The 25,374-nt window shown below is 42.2% G+C and overlaps 1 protein-coding gene across 8 annotated transcripts in view; it reads right to left on the bottom strand.

Moving 5' to 3' along the window:
* Positions 1 to 25,374, bottom strand: part of UTRN (utrophin) — a 1,025,654-nt gene that overhangs the window by 332,321 nt on the left and 667,959 nt on the right. For all 8 annotated transcript variants that reach the window (XM_075339520.1, XM_075339517.1, XM_075339516.1 and 5 more), the window contains 2 exons: positions 13,369 to 13,541; positions 8,334 to 8,490 (listed from right to left, as the gene is read on the bottom strand). In XM_075339520.1, coding sequence (XP_075195635.1) covers positions 8,334 to 8,490; positions 13,369 to 13,541 — 330 coding nt within the window. The remainder of the gene's footprint in view (positions 1 to 8,333; positions 8,491 to 13,368; positions 13,542 to 25,374) is intronic.

Genomic DNA, 25,374 nt, shown 5'->3' on the forward strand with positions numbered 1-25,374 from the left:
TTCACCGTAAAAAACTGTGTCAACGTCTCAGGCTGAGTGAGTACCACAGTGCCGCAAGGCACAGCGCTGCCCCCGCGTCCCTGCGCCCACCAGGCCCTGCACTTCCCAAGCCGTCACCGGGCCCCGGGATCACCAACCCCTACCCACGGAGGGGCAACACAACACCTGGCTGCTCCGCATCACCATCCCAGGGATCCCCGTATTGAGCAGCGGTGGTGAAATCACCACAACCGTGGGTGGCGTCACGGACAATAAACAATCCCCACACCCAACAACCCCCTTTCACTCACGGGCGAGGAGTGCCGCTCGAGAAACCCCCGGGATCCGGCCCACCGCTCGAGCCACCACTGAGCAGCAGCCGCCGGACCCGAGCAGAAGGGGTGAGCGCGGTGTGCTGACACCCTCCTCCCCGCCCGCGACACATTTATTAGACTTGGAAACTAATCCTGTATTATCAGAATTCTGAATTATAATGAGAAAAAAAGCAAAAAATTCTACATTCTTATTAGATTTACATTTTTTTTCAGAAACATAAGTAAAAACCTCTTGATAACCGAGCTGGGAGTAAATCTATGTTCACACTTGCACTGTGGCTTCTGTTCTGACAACCAGAGCCTGATGGATGGTGATAACTTATAATGAGATCCATCGGGTACCTAGAAATACATTTTCTTGAAGCTAAGTTTACAATGCTACTTGTTTTCTCTTGCCCTTTTTTATATTAACTTTGTGTTGTTTCATAAATTCTACATATTTTGTGAACCCCTGTGTTACACATCGCCACATATCCCTATAAACTTAATTTGGATAAAAAAATAAAACAAATACTGGAAAAAAGTTATAAAGATGAAAAAAACAGCAGCCAACAGATATGGCTGAAAAGCAAATGATGTATCTGCCATAACTTGCGGTAACAATGCCTATGATAATGTTTGTCGGGCGAGATGATAACTCAGCTGCGCTAATTTAAAATGCTCCGTACGTTACATTTAAGGGAATTATGTGTTTGCACAAATCTTTACTTCATTCACAGCTAAAACCATCTTCCCACATAAAACAAGATGTATAAGGCTCAGGCAATGGTCTTTCAGTTATGTATCATCAGGGAGTTGACTGCACAAACATAAAACAGCTTTATTGTGGAAGCGACAAGTAAGAATGTTCAACCAGAGCTGGAAATGTTAAACACAAAGAATAAAGGAAAAGCTATAAAAAACAAAATGTACAATCGCTACAAAGGACTTGCACATCCCTATTATGGGAGAAGGTTGGTGAAATACAGCAATTGCACTTTGAATATATCTTTGGATATGTGCTAAAAATTTTGTGTTTAAATGGACCTAAGTCTGAGTACAAGTAAGGGCTTGCACATACGGGCGTCTAACATGACCGAACAAGCGTTACACTATGGGGCAGTGCAGAGCTGTGATTTTTTTCTCATGCGAATTCGGAATGAGAAAGCAATTACAGCATGTGGCATGCGCCTCAGCAAATCAGATCAGGGGCACCTATACATGTCTATGGGTGCATGTGAAACATCGAACTGCACCGGATGACATCTCAGTGCAGTCCGATATATGCAGAGACGGGCAATGGAGAAAATGGAAAAGTTAAACTTTCCACCTTCTCCTCAGCTGTGATACAACACTCAGCTCAAAATCTGCTGCTACGTTAGCGTGAGCCGAGTGTCATTCAATGTGCCCTGATTCTCCGCATTTTGATTATTTGCATATCGCATGGGAGAACACACACCAGTGTGCCCCCAGTCTATATGTGAGACCATGGTATCACTTTTATGGCAGCCGTCATACCTGGGCCATAGTGCAAAAGAATCCCAAAGACCCATTTGCCACACAAAAAGCACATGCTGCATAGAGCTCTGATATAATTTTTATATTAAGCACTAAAAGGTTCAAGTTACACCTACATGTCTACTTCACACTAATCTTGACAAGCATTGAACATATTTACCCATGTTTTAGAGCCAACCCAATGACAATAATGGCATTTCTGGGAGCTTTAAAAAATGAGTAATGGCAGGGAATGTAGTAAAATAGAAGAGTAACTAATCTGATAAATCACATGGTGTTCCAGAACTGCTGATCAGGTGGTCCCACTGGAATTGTTGACTTGTCCTACAGTGATGACATTTTGATCATGATTCTCTAACCACTGCAGCTATTCACTGGCCTCACCTTGATCCATCTGAACATGCAGGCATCCCTAAGGATGCTAAGGCCAGTGATTGGTTACAGCGGTCACATCTGCAGGGTCGACAAGTCATTACTAAAGGACAAGTCAACAAAATATCCAGGACTACAGCATCTAAGGTAGTGGGGACTTTAACAGGTCAGTATAACTTAATTGATCAATTTTACTCTATGCCCTGCCTTTAGTAATTTTATGCATCTTGAACAATCCCTTTAAATACTAAATAGATAAAGCATCAAGTGAATGGTGCTCTAGAATAGGTTTTCAAAACCTGGTGTTCATGGGTTTCCAAAGCCAACTCATCACTGGCAAACAAAGGGTGGATAAAGTGGTGTATAGTCATTTCATACTTCTCTACTTATAGAAAAAAGGATGAGAAAATACATATCTAGAGGAGTAGTTGTGTGAACTGCACCAGGTTGGGTGGACCACTTTGTTTCTTACAACAACTTCCTCTCCCCTACATGTATTTAACTACATTGGAAGTTATATTTAAAGAGATAGCTTGTTACTGGTACAGTGTCTGACAAAATTACTTATTTCCATATGGAAATGATGGGGCATGGCCAAGAGCTCTGTGCAGCATTACACCTCCTAGTTTTGCAAATTGGAAGCTCAACACGTCTGACTGATAGTCCTTGATTCCCAGATTGAGCACTGCCTAAAGTCAGTTGGTGTGTGTGTGCGCACTGACACTGCCGGTGCTCTGCTATGCTCTTTCCAGGCTCCTCTCTGCTGGTGTCACCACTCTCGACATTTCTGGGTGTTTCGTTGTAGCGAGAGGGTTCAGCAGACAGGAGCAAAGGAGGAAAGCGAGCCCGAGCACTGGGCGTGAGCACACACACATGGGATGAATTTAGGTAGTGCACACTCTGGGAAAAGAACACTGTCAATCAGAAGTGGGGGAAGCCATGAACATGCTTATTGTGGGGGCATAACAATGCACTGAGCTCTTGGCTATGCCAAGGGTGCACTGAAGCCCCCTTACTTGCATATGAAATTAAATGTTAGTAAGATTTTTTTATAGGGCCTACGTCCCGTATATCACAGTATAGCTAATTTAACATGCATTTTTGGACTTACAGATTTCCTTTTAAAAAGGTGGTCTGCTACAAAGCAAAGTGGACACATCCATCGATGTAAAGCTGAGACAGAAGGCTTTTTCTAAATACCTTCTGTTGTCAATTTTGCCTGTGAGCGGCTCTATCACTGTACGCTCATCCCCATCACGTGACCCAGGCTGCAGTGACCTCTGATATCCGGTGATGTCATGTCAACATTCGGAATTGGAGGCTGACCCAGTATCACGCAGGCGGGACCCAGGGTCTGTGATTGACTGGGCTGTGGGTGGAGTTTCATCGCATGTCACAGCCCATTATCTTGCGCGTTCTCGCCTTCACTGCAGAGCACCACAAGCACGAGCGATGCTGGGCTGTGATGTGAAACTCTGCCCACAGCCCAGTCACTTATACAGACTGGGTCCTGCCTCGGTGAAGCTGGGTCAACTTCCAATTCCGGAAGTTGACGTGACATCACTGGACATCAGAGGCCGCAGCAGCCCGAGTCACGTGATAAGGCCGCTCACAGGCAGAATGTACAACAGAAGGTATTTAGAAAAAGCCTTCTGTCACAGCTTTACATCTATGCTTTGTAGTGGACCATCCCTTTAATATAACTTCCAATATAGCAGGATACATATAGGGGAGAAGACATTGTAGGAAACAATCTGGTTCATCCAATTTGGTGATATTAACCCAACTACTCCTCTGGATTGGTATTTCCATATGAATTAAGAGGTATTTTCTCAGGAACTGTACCTCTATCACTGTAGAGCTTAATTAAAATTAATTTTGAAAGTGACAAACTCCCTTTTAAAATGATTGGATATGAGCTGTGAATTTATATTATCTACCAGATGTATTACAGGGGACAAAATATGACCAGAAATTAAAAATACGCTATGACATTATTATTAATATAACATAATAAACTATGATACTTTTGGTCTTGAGTTTGTTGTTATTTGCAGGGCAGTAATTCACATAATGAGATTTTAGTATGCCAGAAACAAGAAAGTGCAGAGCAAATTTAATCAAAATTTAGTTAACTCCTCCGAATGAACTCTCACTATCCTTTATCAAATTGATGCTGTTTTCGCTTGTGATTCCTGTAATTCTGCAAACGTAAGAACTGGAAATTGTAACCCTAGCAAATATGTTTGCAAGAAAATCAATTTTATAGCAGTGGTCTACTTGATGCTTAGAGAGTGATCTAAATTAGAATGACTGCAGCCTTTAGTAAAGATGAACGGCTCAGACAAACTTTAAGAAAATCCATAGAAATGGCTACAAGGAAATGCTTATTTAAAACAAGATAAAAAGTGAAACTGAACTTTATACACAGCTGGATTAAGAGTCACAAACTTCTTGTACTACTTTACAAAAGGCCTCACAGTACTATGGGTTACAGCTGGTCATGTAGGCTTTGCTCCCAGTCCATGACTGGAACACTTCAAGGGTTTTATCAGGACTGCTATCAGATTAGTGTGGTTATAAGGCTCTGCTAAATAGCGGATTGAAGGGTCTGAAGCCTGGTATTACAAATCAGTGTTATTCACTTGAACAGGACTAGTTGATTTACCTGTAATATCAGGCACAGCTACTACTAAACTAAAGTATGGCCTGGCGAACAATTAAAGGGAATCTGTCACCAGGTTTTTGCTATCTCATCTGAGAGCAGCATAATGTAGGAAAAAAGATCTTGATTCCAGCGATGTGTCACTTAAGCCTGCTTTACATGTTGCAATTTGCAACGCCCCCATTGTATGTGTGGCACGTTCAATTTGTTGAACGTGCCACACAAACGATTAACCCCCGTCACACGTACTTACCTTCCATACGACCTCGATGTGGGCGGCGAACGTCCACTTTCTGGAGTGGGAGGGACGTTCGGCATCACATCGACGTCACGCGGCAGCCGGCCAATAGAAGCGGAGGGGCGGAGCTGAGCGGGACATGAACATCCTGCCCACCTCCTTCCTTCCACATTGTGGGCCGGGAGCCGCAGGACGCAGGTAAGATCTGTTCATCGTTCCCGGGGTGTCACACACTGCAATGTGTGCTACCCCGGGTACGATGAACAATCTGACGTGCAATTCTAGAGAAAGGTACGATGTGTATGCAATGAACGTTTTAACGTTCAATCGCAATCGCACGTACCTGTCACACACTGCAATATAACTTACGATGTCGGATGTGCGTCACTTACGACGTGACCCCGCCGACACATTGTAAGATACATTGCAGGGTGTAAAGCGGGCTTTAGTATACTGGCTGCAGTACTTGTGACAGAATCAGAGTTCTTAGATGTAGCATGTAGAAGAGCTCAGAAAGCTGACCCCGCACCAGCTCTGTATGTACATTGTCTATTGACAGTGAGCTGCTTATCAGATAAAGGGGCATGTTTGGAGGACTTGAGAGGAGTCAGCATGTCACAGCAATGATAATCTCCTAGTGATAAAAGCTTCATTGTAAGTAAATAACAGCAAATAGCTTAATAAATGACATGTCACTAAAATCTATGTTTCAGCCCCTATCTCCTGCTGTCCTCAGATTATATAGCAGAAACCTACCGTCGGATTCCCTTTAAACCTTTCACAACCTTGGACGTACTGGTATGTTCATGGTCATGTCCCTGCTTTTGTGAGCCTCCATTTTTCCCTGCAAATGCCGGCTCATCTAATCAGCCAACATGTGCCTCTAACAGTTTTGGGTGGATCATAGATCCACCTGGGGTTAACAACTTAAATCCTATTGGCAATTGCTGACAGCGGGATTTAGCTGACAGCGGGATTTAATGTGAACCTGTCAGTGGCAATATGCACCCAGAACCACGAGCAGTTCTGGTTGCATATTTCTAATTCCTGCCTAAGGGCCGCTTTACACGCTACGACATCGCTAGCAATTGCTAGCGATGTTGGGCGTGATAGCACCCGCCTCCGTCGTACGGCCGATATGTGGTGATCGCTGCCGTAGCGAATATTATCACTATGGCAGTGTCACACGCACATACCTGTTCAGCGACGTCGCTGTGACTGCCAAACAATCCCTCCCTCAAGGGGGAGGTGCATTTGGCGTCACGGCGACGTCACGGCGACGTGACTAAGCGGCCGCCCAAACAAAGCGGAGGGGCGGAGATGAGCGGTACGTAACATCCCACCCACCTCCTTCCTTCCTCATTGCTGGCGGGACGCAGGTAAGGTGAGATTCCTCGTTCCTGCAGTGTCACACGTAGCGATGTGTGATGCCGCAGGAACGACGATCAACATCGTTACTGCAGCAGCAACGATAATTGATATCAGGGGGTGATGTCACCAATTAGCGATTTTGAACGTTTTTGCAACGATTCAAAATCGCTAATAGGTGTCACACGCAATGACATCGCTAACGCGGCTGGATGTGCGTCACAAAATCCGTGACCCCAACGACATTGCTTTAGCAATGTCGTAGCGTGTAAAGCCACCTTAAGTGTCCCTGTATTTAGTAGCAGAGATAAAGAGATCTTTAGAAAAAGTATTTCTAAAGATACTTTCTAATATGCTAATGAGGTCAGTGGCTAGTTGCAAGGGCGTTAGTTCCCTTGACTAGTTAGCCTCCTTAGCATGCTAGCACGCCCGTATAGGTGAATAATGAATGCACAGCGTCAGAGGCATGGCCGATCTCAGTGCTCTTTGCTGCCACTGCGCCCGAAGTGCACATTTTTTGCACGTTCACTGCACTTGGATTTTTTTTTGCCATTTTCCAGTATATTATATGATAAAATTAATGGTTTAATTCAAAAGTACAATTCGTCCTGCAACAAAACAAGCCCACATACGGAGAAGTGGAGCAAAAACAAAAACGGAAAATTGCCGTGTGGTAAAGCGGATAAGGGGCTCTGATATTGATGGCCAATTCTGAAAAAAAATGCCATCAATTTTGTTCTCCCAGGTAACCCCTTTAAAATGTCCTAGCATGGAAAGTAACACAATAAATGCTGTGTGCCCTTTGTTGAAGTTGCCTTTATAGGTACAATGTACTTGAAAATAAATCAGAATATGATCACATGATCAAGAACAGAATTTTTTATCTGACAATATTTGTCAGAATTCAACAGAAGCAAAAAACATAGTCATGGCCGAAAGTGTTGGGACCCTTGACATTGTTCCAGAAGGTGAAGTATTTCTCCCAGAAATTTTTGCAATTACACATGTTTTTTATACAGTCGTTTATTTCCTTTGTGTTTATCGGAACGACACAACAAAACAGAAGAAAAAAAGGCGAATTGGCCATAATTTTACACAACAGCCCAAAAATGGCCGAACAAAATAGTCAGCATCATGTACTTAATATCAAGTATTAATAGACTTTTAGGCGATTCTCATCAGATACTCAGAAGAGAATTGTGAATGCTGTGATTTTTGTCACATGGACACTCGGTGTGTGTGAAAAAACTGTCATGTGAATATCCCTGATAACTTACATTGGTCGGTGTGCTGTCCGATAGTTACTCAGACTGCATGTTTCATCTGAAGGAGCCATAACACTGCACTAAGATATCCATGTGAGTGTTATGTGAGAGAACGGAACAATTTTTTCTCATGTCTTATCCTGGTTGTATCTTGGTTCAACCCTTTTTTTCTCATCTCCTTTTGTCGTCCCTGAAGCAGGTTGACGTTTTTTTTATCCATTGACTTTCAGCAATGGATCAGGATAAAATGCAAGAAACATGGACAGAACTTAAAGTACAAAATCTGGCTTCCATGTTTCATCTGTTTTCTACAGATTCCCGTACAATTTAATGGCCAAGCATGATCTGCAAAATGGATGAGAATAGGACAAGTACAGAGTCTCATGGACCAGAGACGAGGATCAATTTTTAAAAATGGTGTGTGTATGGATCAATGAAACGCTATGGGTCAGTGTGCTGTCCGAGAAAAGACACACAGCACTAGGAGGTGTCACACTGATGCGTGCATGTAGCCTAATGTGGAGAACTACAGGTAACGTTTCTTTAAACGCCTAGTCAAGCGGAGCACTGATTAGTGGCACAATGAGATATCATAACACATTTCTTTCACCTACCTTACAAAAATCATACTGCTGTTGTACCGTAGGAACATCTCCTCCTACAGGCATTTGTTTCTTCAGTTCCTCATCTCTGACATCTACCCAACAAATGAGTTCTTCCAGGGATTTTAGCAAACGATTCCATTTATCTGCACTTGCTTCCAAGTGTGTTCTGCAATAAAGCAAATAAAAAAGTCAAAAACATCAATATAGTGTAATGTGCATTTACTAGTCTGAATGAGGAAAGAAGAAAGCCCAAGAAGATAGTTTGATTTTTTTCACGCAGCCTCTCTCTCCTTCACCCCATCTGACACCAAGCATGGAGAGACGCCTGTCACACCCTGAGTAGGGTCAGTTGGGTGTATGAATGTAATGTTATAATACGGTACAGATCTGAAAAAAAAGTACTACTGTAAAGAGTTGTCGAGGGTACCAATCAAAATCAGCTGGGTGGGGGGTCTAACATCTGGGACATCCAAAGATCAACTGTTCTAACTTTGGTAGAAGTTAGACGTAAATGGTGGACAAAGCCGTTTCACTATTTAGTGGCCATTGCCTAGAACTATAGCTTAGGAGAATAGGAGCTGAACTACAGTCGCAGCAACAGCCACTAGACAGTGAACGAAAGACGGACCTTATAGTTATGTTTTGTTTAGTATTGAAATCCAGCCGGTGGGTAGGATGGTGAGGGTGCTGGGTGTCGGACCACCATTGATTTAATTTTTATAAACTATCCTAAGGCTAAATCATTGATAACGGATGTTTTCAGAATCCCTTAACTTGACACTTATCACAGCACAAAAAATTGAAATTGACAGGTTACAGTTTTCTGCATCTGATATCTTGCTGCATCGCGGCATGCGTGACAGTAAGGGTACAGTCACACTAAATGATGTACCAGCGATTCCGACCACGATACGACCTGGTCAGGATCGCTGGTACGTCGTTACAGGGTCGCTAGTGATCTGTCAAATAGTCAGATCTTCCCAACGACGCAGCAATGATACGGCAGTTGCTGGGATCCTGTCACATAGCATGATTCAAATCTTGATTAGTAACATAGGCGTGCATCTACATTGCCTTTTTCCGTGCCCCCTCTGCTCTAATTGGTGGTCATAACTGCGTTGTGACTGGGCAGACTTGCCTTTAGAGAAGGCAACATAATAGCGCTTCCATCCTTCTCCATCCTTGTCCATCCTACAGTCCCGATGCACAATGCACTGTATTACGATCTGCTGCTACACGCGGTCTGGAACAAGTGAATTCAGCCCTCTGAAATGCACTGCGATCTACAAGCCAGAACAGAAGATGGAAACGGCCAATCCAAATGCAGTAGCGATCACCAACCGGAACAGAGAGGGTGCAGAAAACAACGAAGATGCATGCCTACGTGAGTCACGAACGAGGTCGTTGGGTAAGGTGTCAAACACACCGATGAGTGCTACCCTGCGGGAGCCCGACGACCAAAAAAATGAACCAAAACAGTGTGTAACTATCAGCAATTTCACAGCAGAGGTCAGGTTGCTGCTTAGTTTCACACACAGCGAGATCGCTGATGAGGTCACTGGTACGTCACAAAACCTGTGACTCAGCAGCGATCTTGATAGCGATCTCGCTATGTGAGAAGTACCCCTTAGAAACTGCTATATCTGTATGCCCAATGTTTGGGAAAATGGACATCACATAAAGTGATTTCCTGCATCAAACCACTTCTATGTGCCAAATAAAAAAAGCCTCTCAAATGTAATAACCCTCATTTTGGTGCAGGCAGCATTCCTTAAAGGGTATGTGTCAGCAGGCTTTTTCTACCTCATCTCAGAGCAGCATGATGTAGGCAAAAAGATCCTGAATCTAACAATGAATCATTTAGATCACTGGATACAGCCGTTCTGACGCAATCAGAGTTTTTAGTTTTAGCAAAGCAGCAGAGCTTAAAAAGCTGCCACCGGCCCCACCAGGCTCTCTATGTACAATGTTTATAGACAGAAGCTGCTTATCACAAAGGGGGGGCAGTCTGACTTGAGCACATGCTCCACAGTCTGACTAACAATAAAGCTGCTGAAGCTTAAACTAACATTAAACTAACATTGCAAGTAAACAAAAACACAGTTTGTGATAAGAGACACATGGCTGAAATCTCTATGTTAACCCTTACAGCATGCTGTCTTCAGATTACATAGCAAAAACCTGATATCAGATTCCCTTTAATACTAACATTTAAATATTGTTCATAAATTTACTAAGTGGCATAGGTAATAGTCATGAAATCTTCTTTTTCTCAAACTTTTATATTTGTTTCATCAGTATCATTATCTAAAACTGCCATGCCTATAATGTGTTTTTAAACTATCTGAAATAAATATTACCGCCAATTTAGATTTTATGGTAATTACTTTATTTGTGCATGGCTGGTACATTAATTCACAGCGAATACTGCTGAGGTGCGGGTTCTTTACTAAACATTTTTCAACACGCAATATAAAATGGTTCTTTTTAGGTTGAGGGATGTCAAGATTGTCTTTGAACGCCAGGACTGGGAAGTTTTAAACTTATTTCATTTCAAGTATAAAAGAACAAACTGAAGATTCATTATATAAGGTGAAAATCATATCCAAAGCTATCTCTACCTGAGCCTTGCAAGCACTTCACACTGTATTATGCAGCTGCAAAATATACTTTAAACTACACCATCAGAAAATATGTAAATGTGCATTCACAAGCTAGAAGTCCAGATCCTCCCCGCAAACATAACTCCTAAGACATTTGCCAGCATCCATGTAAAAAAGTGAAGAGATACTTTATTGGGCTCCGACCATGCCACCATGTATTTGCTTCTGTATAAGCCGATACGTGGTGCAATGATGGGAGCACAATAAATATCTCTTCACTTTTTTATGTGGGTGCTGGTGAACTTCGGTCTTTCTTTCCAGATTGTATCATTCTAGTTTCATTATATTGTCACACATGGACTTGAGGAAGGTCCGGCATGTTGCAAGATACACAACAAACATGGGTTTCACCACAGAAAACAACGGGTCTCACCACTTTAACAATGGTGGGCCCTGGTGCTAGGGAAGGGAATGATGGGAGACCTCCTGCACTCACCTGTGGTTGTACCCTACTCTTAGCCATTCCCTATGCAGGTTCTGCAACTGTCCCAGAACAGGATACCTGAGACCCTGAGAGGTCCTGTAATAACCCTGGTTATGGATTTGGCAGGTGAGGATCGCTAGTCCCACCACTGCAATAATACAACAAGAAGTGAAGGCACAACAAAGGATAAAGCTCATGGCTGCCTTCAGACACCAGGACTGCAGTCTATACTACTTCCCACAACAAGGTATCCAGCAGCTAATTCCACCTCGAGGCCTAGCTTCAGAATGAATCAGAATAACTGGGGCCTTTTACTAGGAGATGTAACCATATATAGGGAATAGGAGTGGTCACCAACCGGAAGTACCTGAGGCTAGGAGTCAGAAGCTGCTGGAAAGTAAAACTGACATTAACCTTTTCAGCACCAAAGGAAAGGGAATTATGTTTAATGTGAGGAGTCTCAAATTGCAAAGAGAGACTCTGGCCTAGAACCTGTCACAAATCTCTAGATGCAGAGAGACGGCCATAGCACGAATGTAACCATTCACAGAATTTTATAAAAGCCATCTCTGATTACAAACACAGTAATATTAGTTAGGATTCTTCATCCCTTTTAATAAATTTGCCCCCCCTCTCCTTTAGAATCCAACCTGTGAATGTAATTTGGGGGGAACAGGAGTCGCAAACACAATTTTTCTCTAGTATTTAAGGTCACTCTACTTCTGGAAGATTTTGACAACATTCACTAAAACTACTTAGCTTAGAAGATAATACTGCGAGGGTAATGGTGCATTTAGATGCGACAATTGTGGCACACTAAAGACTGCCGATCTACTATACCCAAATAGTTTGGCACTTGTTTGCAAAGTTCAACAAACAATGAAGAGGATAGAATGATCACCGGCATGTTTATACTGGTGGATAATCGGGAAGGAGCATTTCTATAAAGGTTCATTCTCTAATTATTGACTGGTAAAAATGTACTATTAATTAAAGAGTAGGACTTAATGATGGTGATCTACAGTTATTTAAGAGTTAAAAGGCTTGTGTGTTTAAAAATAAAAAATACACAACACCAGCACTAGTAATGATCATCTGCACTTGGTATTGTGTCCCCCCGCCAGTAGTATGGTGTCAACATCTGGCAGAAGTGTCACATGACTGCTGCATCCAATCAGTGGCTATTAATAGTCTGCATGCTTCACTTTCTGTGAGAGTAGAGGAGTAAAGAATAGGTAAATGCTAAGAACGCCAGAGGTAAATAGTAATATCTCGGGTGGTATAGGCAACTTTTAATGCCTCTGCCAGTAAAGTGGGTCATTTCTAGGGATGATCAAATACCTCAAATATTCGGCTTCGCGAATATTTACCGAATAGGTCGCCGCTATTCGACTATTCGTGAATATTCGATGCGCAATGTAAGTCTATGGAAAACCCAAATAACAACTATTCAGAACTATTCGGGCTTCCCATAGACTTACATTGCACATTGAATATTTGCATAATGGCGACCTATTCGTCGGATATTTGCGAAGCCGAATATTTGAGGTATTCGATCATCCCTAGTCGTTTCATTTGCTGGTGGTAGTTAAGAGTATCACTAGCTTCTGGTGTCCAGTACACAAACATAGTGTCTGTAATTCAAATTCATGCCCTGAACAATGACTGATCGAACAGCTGTACCGATTGGAAAGAGCTAAATAATCATTCTTCTATATCACTATAGAAGTGTAAGGAGTTCAGGCCTTTTACTGGTTTAAATGCCAAAATAAGTCCACTTTACCCCAAAACTACAATAAAGGTCTCCATCAGAAAAGTTCACTAAAACCAGCAAAGTTTGTTGATGTGATGCCCTCCTATTTTTGCTGACATTCACTGATCCACTCATTTTCTACTGAACCTTTTGTTACTCCCCAATTCTTTCTTTTCTGGAAAAAAAGTGTTTGATTTTTTTTACCTGATATTAGATGACTTGGCTTTTAAATCGTTCCAACGTTGATTCATATCATCAAGTCTATGCTGAAGCAGTGCTGCTTCCTCTGACGTTCCCAACGCTTTCACCATCTTTTGCCTATTCCCATCAATGCTCTTGAAAATATCATTATGGGCATCAATTTCTGCTTGAATGTCCTGAAATAGAATACAAGCAAGACTTACTACCCCAGTAACACAGGTATATTACATGAATATTACATTCTGTAATTCAGAGAAAGACGTTAGGAAACTCTACTTTGAGGGCAATATTGGCAGTGGGTGTGATCTCCCTTTTATATGAAATCCAATTTTATTGTAATGAAGTGAGAAATATCATAAGAACAAAAAACATTTATGTAATTTACATTGTGATTGAGATTTCCAGCTCAAATTTACTTTTTTCATTTGAAGTTAACCTTGAATTAGACTTCAACCTTAATGTCTTCCACCTATACTAAATACCCATTCCATCAATCTACCACTCTTTAAATACGCTTTCATGGAGGCATATTTCAAACTTCAAAGCATAGCTTTCATAGCTTTCCATTTCATCCATTTCTGAATGCAAAATACTTCCCAGGATTTCAGGATCTGAGTACAAAAAAAATCGGTGATATAATACGTTTTCCACGTTCACCCTTGATCATGAGCTAAGAAAAAGTACTAAAACAACTAGACAGTAGACCACGAGGAAAAGGTAATGAGACTGATATTATTCTGTAAACATCTCAAATTTCTTTCTTGCTGTAGTCATTCCTATTTTTGGACTATTTTTGTTTCCTTATGTGAAGACTTCTAACCTGCAATGAATATCATTTGTATTATTATGGGGGGTTTTATCAAAAGTAGGACTTGGACTGTGTCTAAAAATATTCTGATTATTACTTAAAGTGGTTGTCCACTGCTTTAACATTGATGACCTATCTTTAGGATAAGTCATCAATCTCTGATCGGCCGGAGTCCAACACCCTGCATATCTGTTGATCAGCTGTTCTCGGTCCCGACGGCGGCAGCAGGAAATGTTCAGTTCCGGCGCTGCTCCGTCTTCTGATAGCGGCCGTGGCCGGGTACTGCACAACCGCCTTCCATTCTAGGCAGTAGGAGTTGGATGTGCAGAACCCGACCTCGGCCTTTATAAGAAGATGGAGCAGCGCCGGAACTATGCATTTCTGCTGCTGCCGCCGGGACCGAGAACAGCTGATTGGTGGGGGTGTGGGGTGTCGGACTCCGGCCAATTAGACACTGATGACCTATCCTAAGGGTAGGCCATCAATGTAAAAGTAGTGGACAAGCTCTTTAAAGACAACATGTTACTTTGGAAGTGTTATGGGTGACATGTTTTATAGCAGAAGGAGCTGAGATAATTGATATACAGTTTAGCAGGGCAAATAATTCAGTGTAATCGCATTTATTCAGATCAAGTTCATTCTCAGCTTAGGAGTCCAGTGGGTGGTCATAATCAGTATCAACATTGCTGTATCAATGTGCATATGGGGGGTGGCTGTCAGTCACTGATTAGGACGGCCCACTGGACTCCTAGGTCCAGAATGGACACTAATCTGCTTGTCTCTGTTATCCTTCACAGACAGATGAGCACAGTCACATACTCAAAGTCAAAGTCAAGCAGAGTATGGAAGAACTTAGTGAGGAATAGAACCAGGGAGCTGAGACTCCAGAAGTGCATCATCATTCTAGAATACACTTTCAGCCTCCTTTTGCCTGCAAAATGTTATTTCTTGCTGTTTGAGCAATAAGGCATAAAATGGAATCTGTCAGCAAGTTTTTACTTATGGAACTCAGATTAACATAATGTAGAGACAGAGAGCATAATTCCAGAGATGTATCACTTACTGGGCTGCTTGGTGCAGTTTTAATAGAATTTATGTCTTGGCTTATAAAGACTTCTTGCCTGTGTATAACACTGCCCACACATCCCTGCCTGGCAGCTTCCTGTGCACATTGAATTGCCAGCAAGCTGCCAATCACTGGTGGGGGCGGGATTACACTGATTAGCCAGACTGGCATGCAGGAAACATGTAGTCCTAACAGTCATAGTCTCCTGATAAAACACTGATTGTATTGAAACTATAGCACACAACCTAATAAGTGGAATCAGGCTCACTTGCTCTATATTACGATGCTCTTTGATTTAATAGAAAAAACCTGCTGAGAGATTACCTTTAAAAGGTATTGACTGCCTTATCTTGTTGTGAGCTTCATGTTCAATTAAACAGTTTAGGTGGGGTATTAAGGGGTACTTTGCACGCTGCGACATCGCTAGTTGATGGTAGCGATGCCGAGCGCGATAGTCGCCGCCCCCGTCGCACATGCGATATCTTGTGATAGCTTCCGTAGTGAACATTATCGCTACGGCAGCTTCACATGCACTCACCTGCCCTGCGACGTCGCTCTAGCCGGCAACCCTCTCCTTCCTAAGGGGGCGGGTCGTGAGGCGTCACAGCGACGTCACACTGCAGGCGGCCAATAGAAGCGGAGGGGCGGAGATGAGCAAGACGTAAACATTCCGTCCACCTCCTTCCTTCCGCATAGCCGGTGGAGGCAAGTAAGGAGACGTTCCTCGTTCCTGCGGCTTCACACACAGCGATGTGTGCTGCCGCAGGAACGAGGAACAACATCATATCTCATATTGGTGCGACATTATGAAAATGACTGACGCTACACAGATAGCCGATTTACGACGCTTTTGCGATCGTTTATAGGTGCATCTAGGCTTTACACGTTGCGATGTCGTTACCGACGCCGGATGTGCGTCACTTTCGATTTGACCACGACGATATCGCAGTAGCGATGTCGCAACGTGCAAAGTACCCCTTACACTTGCGGACAGGTCCCCGTTAAACATTGCTACTCAAATCTGTGGGATCCATTAACTATTGCAGTTCAAAACCAAGCAGTTTCACATAAGTGAGCAACAATACTAGAAATAATACTTGGACAAAAACAATCCTGCTACTAGAAAAATAAAAGCAGACTCTTTTCCAGGACACCTTTAACATTTATAATATTGGATCTAATATTGGATCTAAAGCAGATCAACACAACAGCGCTCAAAGTTTTAATAAAGAACAAGGTAGCAAATGTGATATAATGAATCCCCTGGGTTCTTATTAGTCTGCAATGAGTGGGGGGAAGCTAATCAACACACACTGTACACCAACCAGAAACCACTACATAGATATATAAGACTGTACACCTAGATATACAGTGGGGAAAATACGTATTTTATACGCCAATTTTGCAAGTTTTCCCACTTACAAAGAATGGAGAAGTAATTTACTGTAGGTACATTTCAACTGTGACAGACAGAATCCCCCTAAAAATCCAGAAAAAAATAAAAAAAAATATTTTGCATTTTATTGCATGAAATAAGTACTCGATCACCTACTAATCAGCAAGAATTCTGGCTCTCATAGACCCGTTATTTTTTCTTTAAGAAGCTCTCCTACTCTGCACTCATTACTTTTATTAATTGCATCTCTTTGAACTCATTACCTGTATAAAAAACACCTGTCCACAGACTCAATCAATCACACTCCAACCTCTCCATCACGGTTGAGACCAGGGACAAAATTGTAGACCTGTGCAAGCTGGGATGGGCTACAGGACAATAGGCAAGCAGCTTGGTGAGAAAGCAACAACAGTTGGAGCAATAATTAGAAAATGGAAGAAACAGAAGATGATTGTCAATCTTACTCGAACTGGGACAACATGCAAGATGTCGCCTTGCGGAGTAAGGATGATTCTGAGAAAGGTCAGGAATCAGTCCATAACTACACAGGAGGACCTGGTCAATGACCTGAAGAGAGCTTGGGACCACAGTCTCAAAGATTACCGTTAGTAACACACTACACCGTCATGGATTAAAATTTTTCAGGGCACGCAAGGTCCCCCTGCTCACGCCAGCACATGTCAACATGTCAAGGCCTATTTGAACTTTGCCAAAAACCATCTGGATGATCCAGAACAGCCATAGGAGAAAGTCATGTGTTCAGATGAGACAAAAATAGAAGTTTTTGGTATATACTCCACTCGCCGTGTTTAGGAGGAAGAAGGATGAGTACAACCTCAAGAACACCATCCCAACAGTGAAGCATGAGGGCGGGAACATCATACTTTGGAGGTGCTTTTCTGCAAAGATGACAGGATGAGGATAACTCGAAACACACAGTCAGGGCAATTAAAGAGTGGCTCCGTAAGAAGCATTTCAAGGTCCTGAAGTGGCCTAGTGAGTCTCCAGACCTGAACTCTATAGAACATCTTTGTTGGGAGCTGAAACTCAATGTTCCCCATTGACAGCCCCGAAACCTGAATGATCCGGAGAAGATCTGTATGGAGGAGTGACACAAAATCCCTGCTGCAGTGTGTGCAAACTTGGTCAAGAACTACAGGAAACGTCTGACCACTATAATTGCAAACAACGGTTTCTGTACCAAATATTAAGTTCTGTTTTTCTATTCTATGAAATACTTTTTTCACGCAATAAAATGCAAATTAATTATCTAAAAATCATTCATTATAATTTTCTGGATTCTTTTTTTTTATTTTGTCTGTTACAGTTGAAGTGTACCTACAGTAACAGTTACAGACCTCTCCATTCTTTGTAGGTGGGAAAAGTTGCAAAATTGTCAGTGTATCAAATACTTATTTTCCCCACTTTAGCAGTATTTTGTCAGGTATATAAGAAAGATAAAAGCAGTAGAAGGAAATGTAAAAGCAATAAAGAGACAATAAAGAGATTGTGAGCTCTAATGGGGAAAAGTAAGGATAATTTCTGTAAAGCGCGATGGAAATTAATGGCGCTATATAAACAAGTAAAATAAATAAATAAAATATAGACATTTGTTTAATCTAAAGCAGGCCACAAATCCCATGAGTCTTCATCTACCATCACGTAATGAGAGGGAGGACCCCTCATACCATAGATAAACATCACGAGCTGGGTGTGATAAGGGCGCATACCAAACTGATGAACACGACTGCGCACATGTCAGAATTTTTTGTTTTACTATGAGTTAGAAAAAAAGAACTGCAGAATGTAGTCATTAGTCGTGCTTACAGTAATCCACACATTCCAGCATCAAAGTCCTAAGTGTAGCTAATGCGGACTCTGACATGATAGGTAATACCTTACCCTGTGAACATACAGAAAGGATCAGAATATAGTAAACACTGCACTCCACGCTCCTGACTAGTCCTAATCCACTAGGTGCTGTCTGTCACTGATGTCACTTCCAGAACAAAACGTGGTTAGAGAGTGAACTGTAGCTAAAATAGATGATATGTGGTAAGATGGCAATAATCTGCACGCGTCAGTATATATATATGGCAGTCAAAAATGATGACTGATTCAAGACATGCTTTTTTAAGGAAATTCTTCGTTTCAGAACTTTTTTGCCTTTTGATTAGTCAGTGTCTTGTTTGGAGTGGAGCTGCTTCAAAGAAGTAATATGCATTGTTATTTTTCCACAAACTTGAAGCAGAAAAAACGGTTCAAAAGAATCTTGAGTTTTTACAATAGAAATTAATGGAAAGAGTCTAGCAATCGTTTTTTTTAAGTGAGCTTTCATGCAGTTTTTAATCTGGATTCATTCGAATATGATCCCTAAAAAAACCTGAGCACTTACCCTATATACAGTGCCTTGCGAAAGTATTCGGCCCCCTAGAATTTTTCAACCCTTTCCCACATTTCAGGCTTCAAATATAAAGATTAAAAAATTTAAATTTTTTGGTGAAGAATCAAAAAGTGGGACACAATTGTGAAGTTGAACGAAATTTATTACTTATTTTAAACTTCTGTAAAAAATAATAAAGTGAAAATTAGGGCATTCAATATTATTCATCCCCTTTACTTTCAGTGCAGCAAACTCACTCCAGAAGTTCATTGAGGATCTCTGAATGATCCAATGTTGTCCTAAATGACTGATGATGATAAATATAAGACACCTGTGTGTAATCAAGTCTCTGTATGAATGCACCTGCTCTGTGATAGTATCAGTGTTCTGTTTAAAGCACAGAGAGCATCATGAAGACCAAGGAACACAACAGGCCGGTCCGCGATTCTGTTGTGGAGAAGTTTAAAGCTGAATTTGGCTACAAAAAGATTTTAACAACTTTAAACATCCTAAGGAGCACTGTGCAAGCGATCATATTGAAATGGAAGGAGTATCATACGAATGCAAATCTACCAAGACCCAGCCGTTCATCCAAACTTTCATCTCAAACAACGAGAAGACTGATCAGAGATGCAGCCAAGAGGCCCATGATCACTCTGGATGAACTGCAGAGATCTACAGCTGAGGTGGGAGAGTCTGTTTATAGGACAACAATCAGTCGTACACTGCACAAATCTGGCCTTTATGGAAGAGTGGCAAGGAGAAAGCCATTTTTCAAAGATATCCATAAAAAGTGTTATTTAAAGTTTGCCACAAGCCACCTGGGAGACACACCAAACATGTGGAAGAAGGTACTCGGTCAGATGAAACCAAAATCGAACTATTTGGGCATAATGCCAAATGATATGTTTGGCATAAAAGCAATACAGCTCATCACCTTGAACACACCATCCACACTGTCAAACATGGTGGTGGCAGCATCATGTTTTGGGCCTGCTTTTCTTCAGCAGGGACAGTGAAGATGGTTAAAATTGATGAGAAGATGGATGGAGCCAAATACAGGACCATTCTTGAAGAAAACCTGTTGGAGTCTGCAAAAGACCTGAGACTGGGACGGAGATTTGTCTTTCAACAAGACAATGATCCAAAACATAAAGCAAAATCTACAATGGAATGGTTCACAAATAAACATATCCAGGTGTTAGAATGGCCAAGTCAAAGTCCAGACCTGAATCCATTCGAGAATCTGTGGATAGAGCTGAAAACTGCTGTTCACAAACGCTCTCCATCCAACCTCACTCAGCTCAAGCTGTTTGCAAAGGAAGAATGGGCAAGAATTTGCTCGATGTGCAAAACTAATAGAGACATACCCCAAGCGACTTTCAGCTGAAATGCAGAAAAAGGTGGCGTTACAAAGTATTAACTTAAAGGAGATGAATAATATTGCACGCCCCAATTTTCAGTTTATTTGTTATAAAAGTTCAAAATAAGCAATACATTTCATTCAACTTCACAATTGTGTCCCACTTGTTGATTCTTCACCATAACATTAAATGTTTATCTTTATGTTTGAAGCCTGAAATGTGGGAAAAGGTTGAAAAATTCAAGGGGGCCAAATACTTTCGCAAGGCACTGTATCATTAAAAGATCCATCTAATCATAAATGATCCTGTAACATGTCAACCCTATGTCAAAAAATCACAGGGGGGGTGGTCTACAGTACTTTCAAAGCTCAGAGATTTGGGACACTTCGAGGGAAGATGCACACATACCGCAGATGCTACTGATTTTACCTGCGGATTGTGTATCTGGCACTGGCTAGACCTTGCTGCACGCTAACGGTCTGATGTCTTAACGTTCGTTGGCCCAAACCACTCCTCATACATCATGATCTAAAACCATTCATGAACTCCTAGCTGGCACCAAATTTTCCACTGAAGAGTAAAGAGAAGATGTCAGCAGGAGTGGGTACATTAGAAAGATAGTGGAGGACCATCGGGAGCTGCAGCACCAGGGACAGGTGAGGGTCGACGTCGGGATCATATTTTTTTTATTTTAAACCTCTTCCTTGCCTATCCATTAATTATGATTTGGAGACCCCAGAGCTTAATAAATGTCTTTAATAAGAGAATTAAGTTATAAACTGAGTTTTTGTGTTACCTGTGTTTTTTTTTTAAAGACATTTGGCAATGTTTTTTACATATCAGTATCCGCATTAAAAATAAAAATCTTTCAATTTTCACATTGACTTATGGGACTTTTTTAGACTTTAGAATTTCCTGTTGGTTCAGTAAAGTTGCACAGTGCTCAGACCCTAAAGGCTGCTTTACACGCAGCGACATCGCTAGCGATGTTACTGGTGAAAGCATCGGCCCCCGTCGGTTGTGCGTCAGGGGCAAATCGCTGCCCGTGGTGCCCAAGATCGCCTACACACGTCACATGTACTTACCTGCCTAGCGACGTCGCTGTGGCCGGCGAACCGCCTCCTTTCTAAGGGGACGGTTTGTGCGGCGTCACAGCGACGTTACACGGCAGCCGTCCAATAGAAGCGGAGGGGCGGAGAGCAGCCGAAAGAAAGCGATGCCCACATCATTGCCAGAGGACGCAGGTAAGGTGTTGCTCGTCGTTCCCGGGTTGTAACACATAGCGATGTGTGCTGCCTCAGGAACGACGAACAACCTGCGTTCCGCACCAGCAACGATATTTGAGATTAGAACGACGTGTCAACGATCAACGATTAGGTGAGTAATTTTGACAGTAATTTTAACGTTTCACACGCAATGACGTGACCCCAACAACATCTCGTTAGCGATGTCGTTGCGTGTAAAGCCCCCTTAACTCTATGTTTTTCATTAAAAGATCTAATGAGCATGTACAAACGTCATTATTAATGGAGCAGGAGCATGGTCAGCTGTGACGTCACCTATTGTGATTGCTAGATCCTGTGTTATCAGCTGCGTATAGAAGTGCTACCTGTCCTGTCTTTGTTGATAAGCAGCCTGCTGAAAAAGTTTCCTGAAAAAAAGGACGTACGAGTCTAAAAAAAGCCACAGTGGCCAGGGGAAAAATTGCAAGATTGTGATATAAAAAATAACATTGCCAAAACGTTTTGAAAAATACATGCAACAAAATAACCTGATGTACACATTAGGTCATTTGCTATTGATTGAGTCTCTTTAATGAATAGGTGGCCATTTCTCAGCTTCCTTTTACACACTAGTTTTTACTTATTCCATACAGTGGCTGCATTTACGTGACAATCATACTACAATAGTAACCAATCTTTACATGTTCATTAACAAAACATATGTTATGTGCCTGTAAATAATTTTTAAACCCTGAGATATGGCAAGCCAAGGTCAGGTAAACTGTTACATTGAGCATTTCATTCTGTACATACTATGCTACATAAAACATAGAAATGTCCATATTGAGACGTCTCTGGATTTATCTTGAATCCAGGAACTTTCTGAGCAAGAAATATTCCAGTCTATAAATAAAAGCACCATCGATTAATGATGTTAGATGAAAATAACATAACTTTCCTTTAAATAGATTTTCCTTCTTTAAATTATTTAATTATCCTTGGGAAGAGGGGTGTAATAATCGTGGTTGCAGAGATCGCAACCACGCCAACCCCAGCTTGATGTGCGTCCCAGAATGCACATCCAGCTGAAATGCATTGCAGCACAGAGACCCGTTGTGTCCCTGCCCTGCCATACATGCAGACGGCTAAAGAGAGGTCGGCAGCTGACGTCAGCATGCATGTGGCTGGGGGCACATGGCAGTGAGGTCATGCATCGCGGTAGCAGGCATTCCAATGTCAGCTGCCGGCCACTGTAGAGGAGGATGTAGCATGATGTGGAAGCCGGTAAGGTGAATAGAATGTTTTTTTTTTTTTTTATGCAATAGATGGAAAATGGGGACTATATATACCAGGAAGGGGCCCAGGATTAAGACATATGTACCAGGAAGGGGCTCAGGATAAGGACATATACTGTATATCAGAATAGGGGACATATATACCAGGATGGGGGACACGTATACCGGGATGGAGGACATATTTACCAGGATGGAGGTCATATTGACCAGGAAGGAGACCAGGATGGTGGACATGTTTACCAGGATGGGTGACAGATATACCAGGGTGGGCCCATGATGGGGCGCACATATATTCCAGGATAGGAGACATATTTATCAGGAAGAGGCCCAGGATGTCAGACTTATTAATCAGGATTAGGGACATATTTACCAGGAAGGGGCTCAGGAAGGGGACATATATACCAGGATGGGGGACATGTTTACTAGGAAAAAGCACAGGATGACAGACATATATATTCAGGTTGAGAGCCACATATACCAGGATGGGGGACATGTATATCAAGATAGAGACATATATACCGGGCAGGGGCCCAGGATAAGGACCTTTATGCCAGGATGGGGGGGCATATTTACCAGGATGCAGCCCAGGATGGGGACAAATATACCAGAATGGAGGACATATATACCAGGATGGGGGACATATTTACCAGGAAGGAAGACATAAAGACCTGAATGGGTGACATTTATTCTAGGATGGGGGCCATATTTACAAGGAAGGGGCCCATGTAATGCCTGATTGGAGCCACAGACTCAGACTGGCTGTAAGGGAAGTCTAGAGAAAAGCCGCTCACAAAGCAGGACCCCAAGAACTCTGCAACCCTTTAACACCTATACAGGGATTTGGAATTACACAGAGCTCCAGAGATCACTACCTGTGGTAGGCTGTAGTCCGTGGTCGTCAGGCAGGGTCAAAAACTAGGAGATGCAAAACAGGAACCGAATCGGCAGGCAAGGGCGTAGTGAGGAGACAAAGCAGAGGTCAAATCCGGAACTGGCAGTAAGGTACAAAAACGACAGGCAGGAGGGTAGTCAAAAAACAAGCAAAGGTCAGCGCACAGGAATCAACATACAAACAGCACATGAGCCAGGAGTACAGAACTATCTCTGGCAGTGGTCATGTGACAGGAGGGGGAATAAGAAGGGTGAGTTGTCTTCCCATTGGCTGCAGGTGAATGTTGGCAACTTCAGCTGGAAGACACACACGCCACCTACAGTCAGCCAGTGGTACTGCAGGTTCCAAGGAAACCCAGTCTAGTGGATGAGCGGAGCCTGTGCTCTGCAGAGCCATGGGCACCGACTCCTCTCCCATCCCCAGCACTATCCATGGTGGTAACATGGCGTTGTCTGGCGATCGGAGCAGAAGTCGCAGAAGCGGGCTCCGGTGGGGACGTGATAGCGCAGGATGGGGGACATTAGTAAAGGATGGGGGACATTACTACATAATGAATGGGGCAACGGACAAGACTTATGTCTTATAGGATTTAGAACACTACAAGGACCAGTGCATCTGACCAATCCGCTGTGGTAGGCCCAGGTCCAAATTTTGCAACTGGGCGCATTAGTTTCTAGTGATGCCACTGGTTGGGCATCTCTCTATAATGAGGTTTAACTGTGAATTATTGTTGTAAAATGTTTTCAGCCATATTTTTTATATTTATGTAAAAGATAACAAAAGGCAATTTTATATCACTCTGCCAGCACAAAGACTGGGTCAACTCATTTATTGTTAGGATAAATGGAAAGCAGCCTATATCTGTACACAAAGATCTTAGCTGAAGATGCTGCAAATCAGACAATGCTTATGAGTCATCTGCTGCTATGTATTCAATGACGGACCATAATAGTTTAACATTAATTGCAAATTCCACGTGTTTTGTATTTATAAAAAATACATTTCTGAGTCATTACTGTTTACGATATGAAAACAATAGTTGGAACTTCTCATCATTCAGCTGAAAAGTATTCTAAATTATTATTTTTTGCACACATTCTTAAAAATAGGGGAAAAACTTCCTACTAGAATATGCCGGACAACCCCTTCTACTGACTGCTGTATGTACCCATGTACCATGTTACAACTGTCACACTCAGTTTGGTTGACCATTGAAAGGTGTGCCACCTTTCAACTCACAAGATTGGCTACAGTGGTGACACACCTCAGTCAGTGATTGGTTGAGCCACATCTTGTGTATCAAGACTGGTCCAGTAAGAAAAGGCTGGTGGGGGACCCAAGCGCTGTTGGAACAGGAAAGGCGGTGGATTGGTTACTTGAGTACTGCTTCATTAATTTCTTTAAAAGACACTATTCATCATTTGGGGGTTTTTTAAAGACACTTTTCTTTTTTTTTGTCTTGAGATATTTATTGCACCAAATACATCAAAGCAGTGCATGCGGTTCATAAATTTGGGGCAAAGTTAAAAAGAAGAGCTTCTTAACGGTCATTAACCATTTTATAAAAAGTGACATCTTTTTC

This window comes from Anomaloglossus baeobatrachus, chromosome 3, assembly GCF_048569485.1.
Source record: "Anomaloglossus baeobatrachus isolate aAnoBae1 chromosome 3, aAnoBae1.hap1, whole genome shotgun sequence".
Classification (NCBI taxonomy): domain Eukaryota; kingdom Metazoa; phylum Chordata; class Amphibia; order Anura; family Aromobatidae; genus Anomaloglossus; species Anomaloglossus baeobatrachus.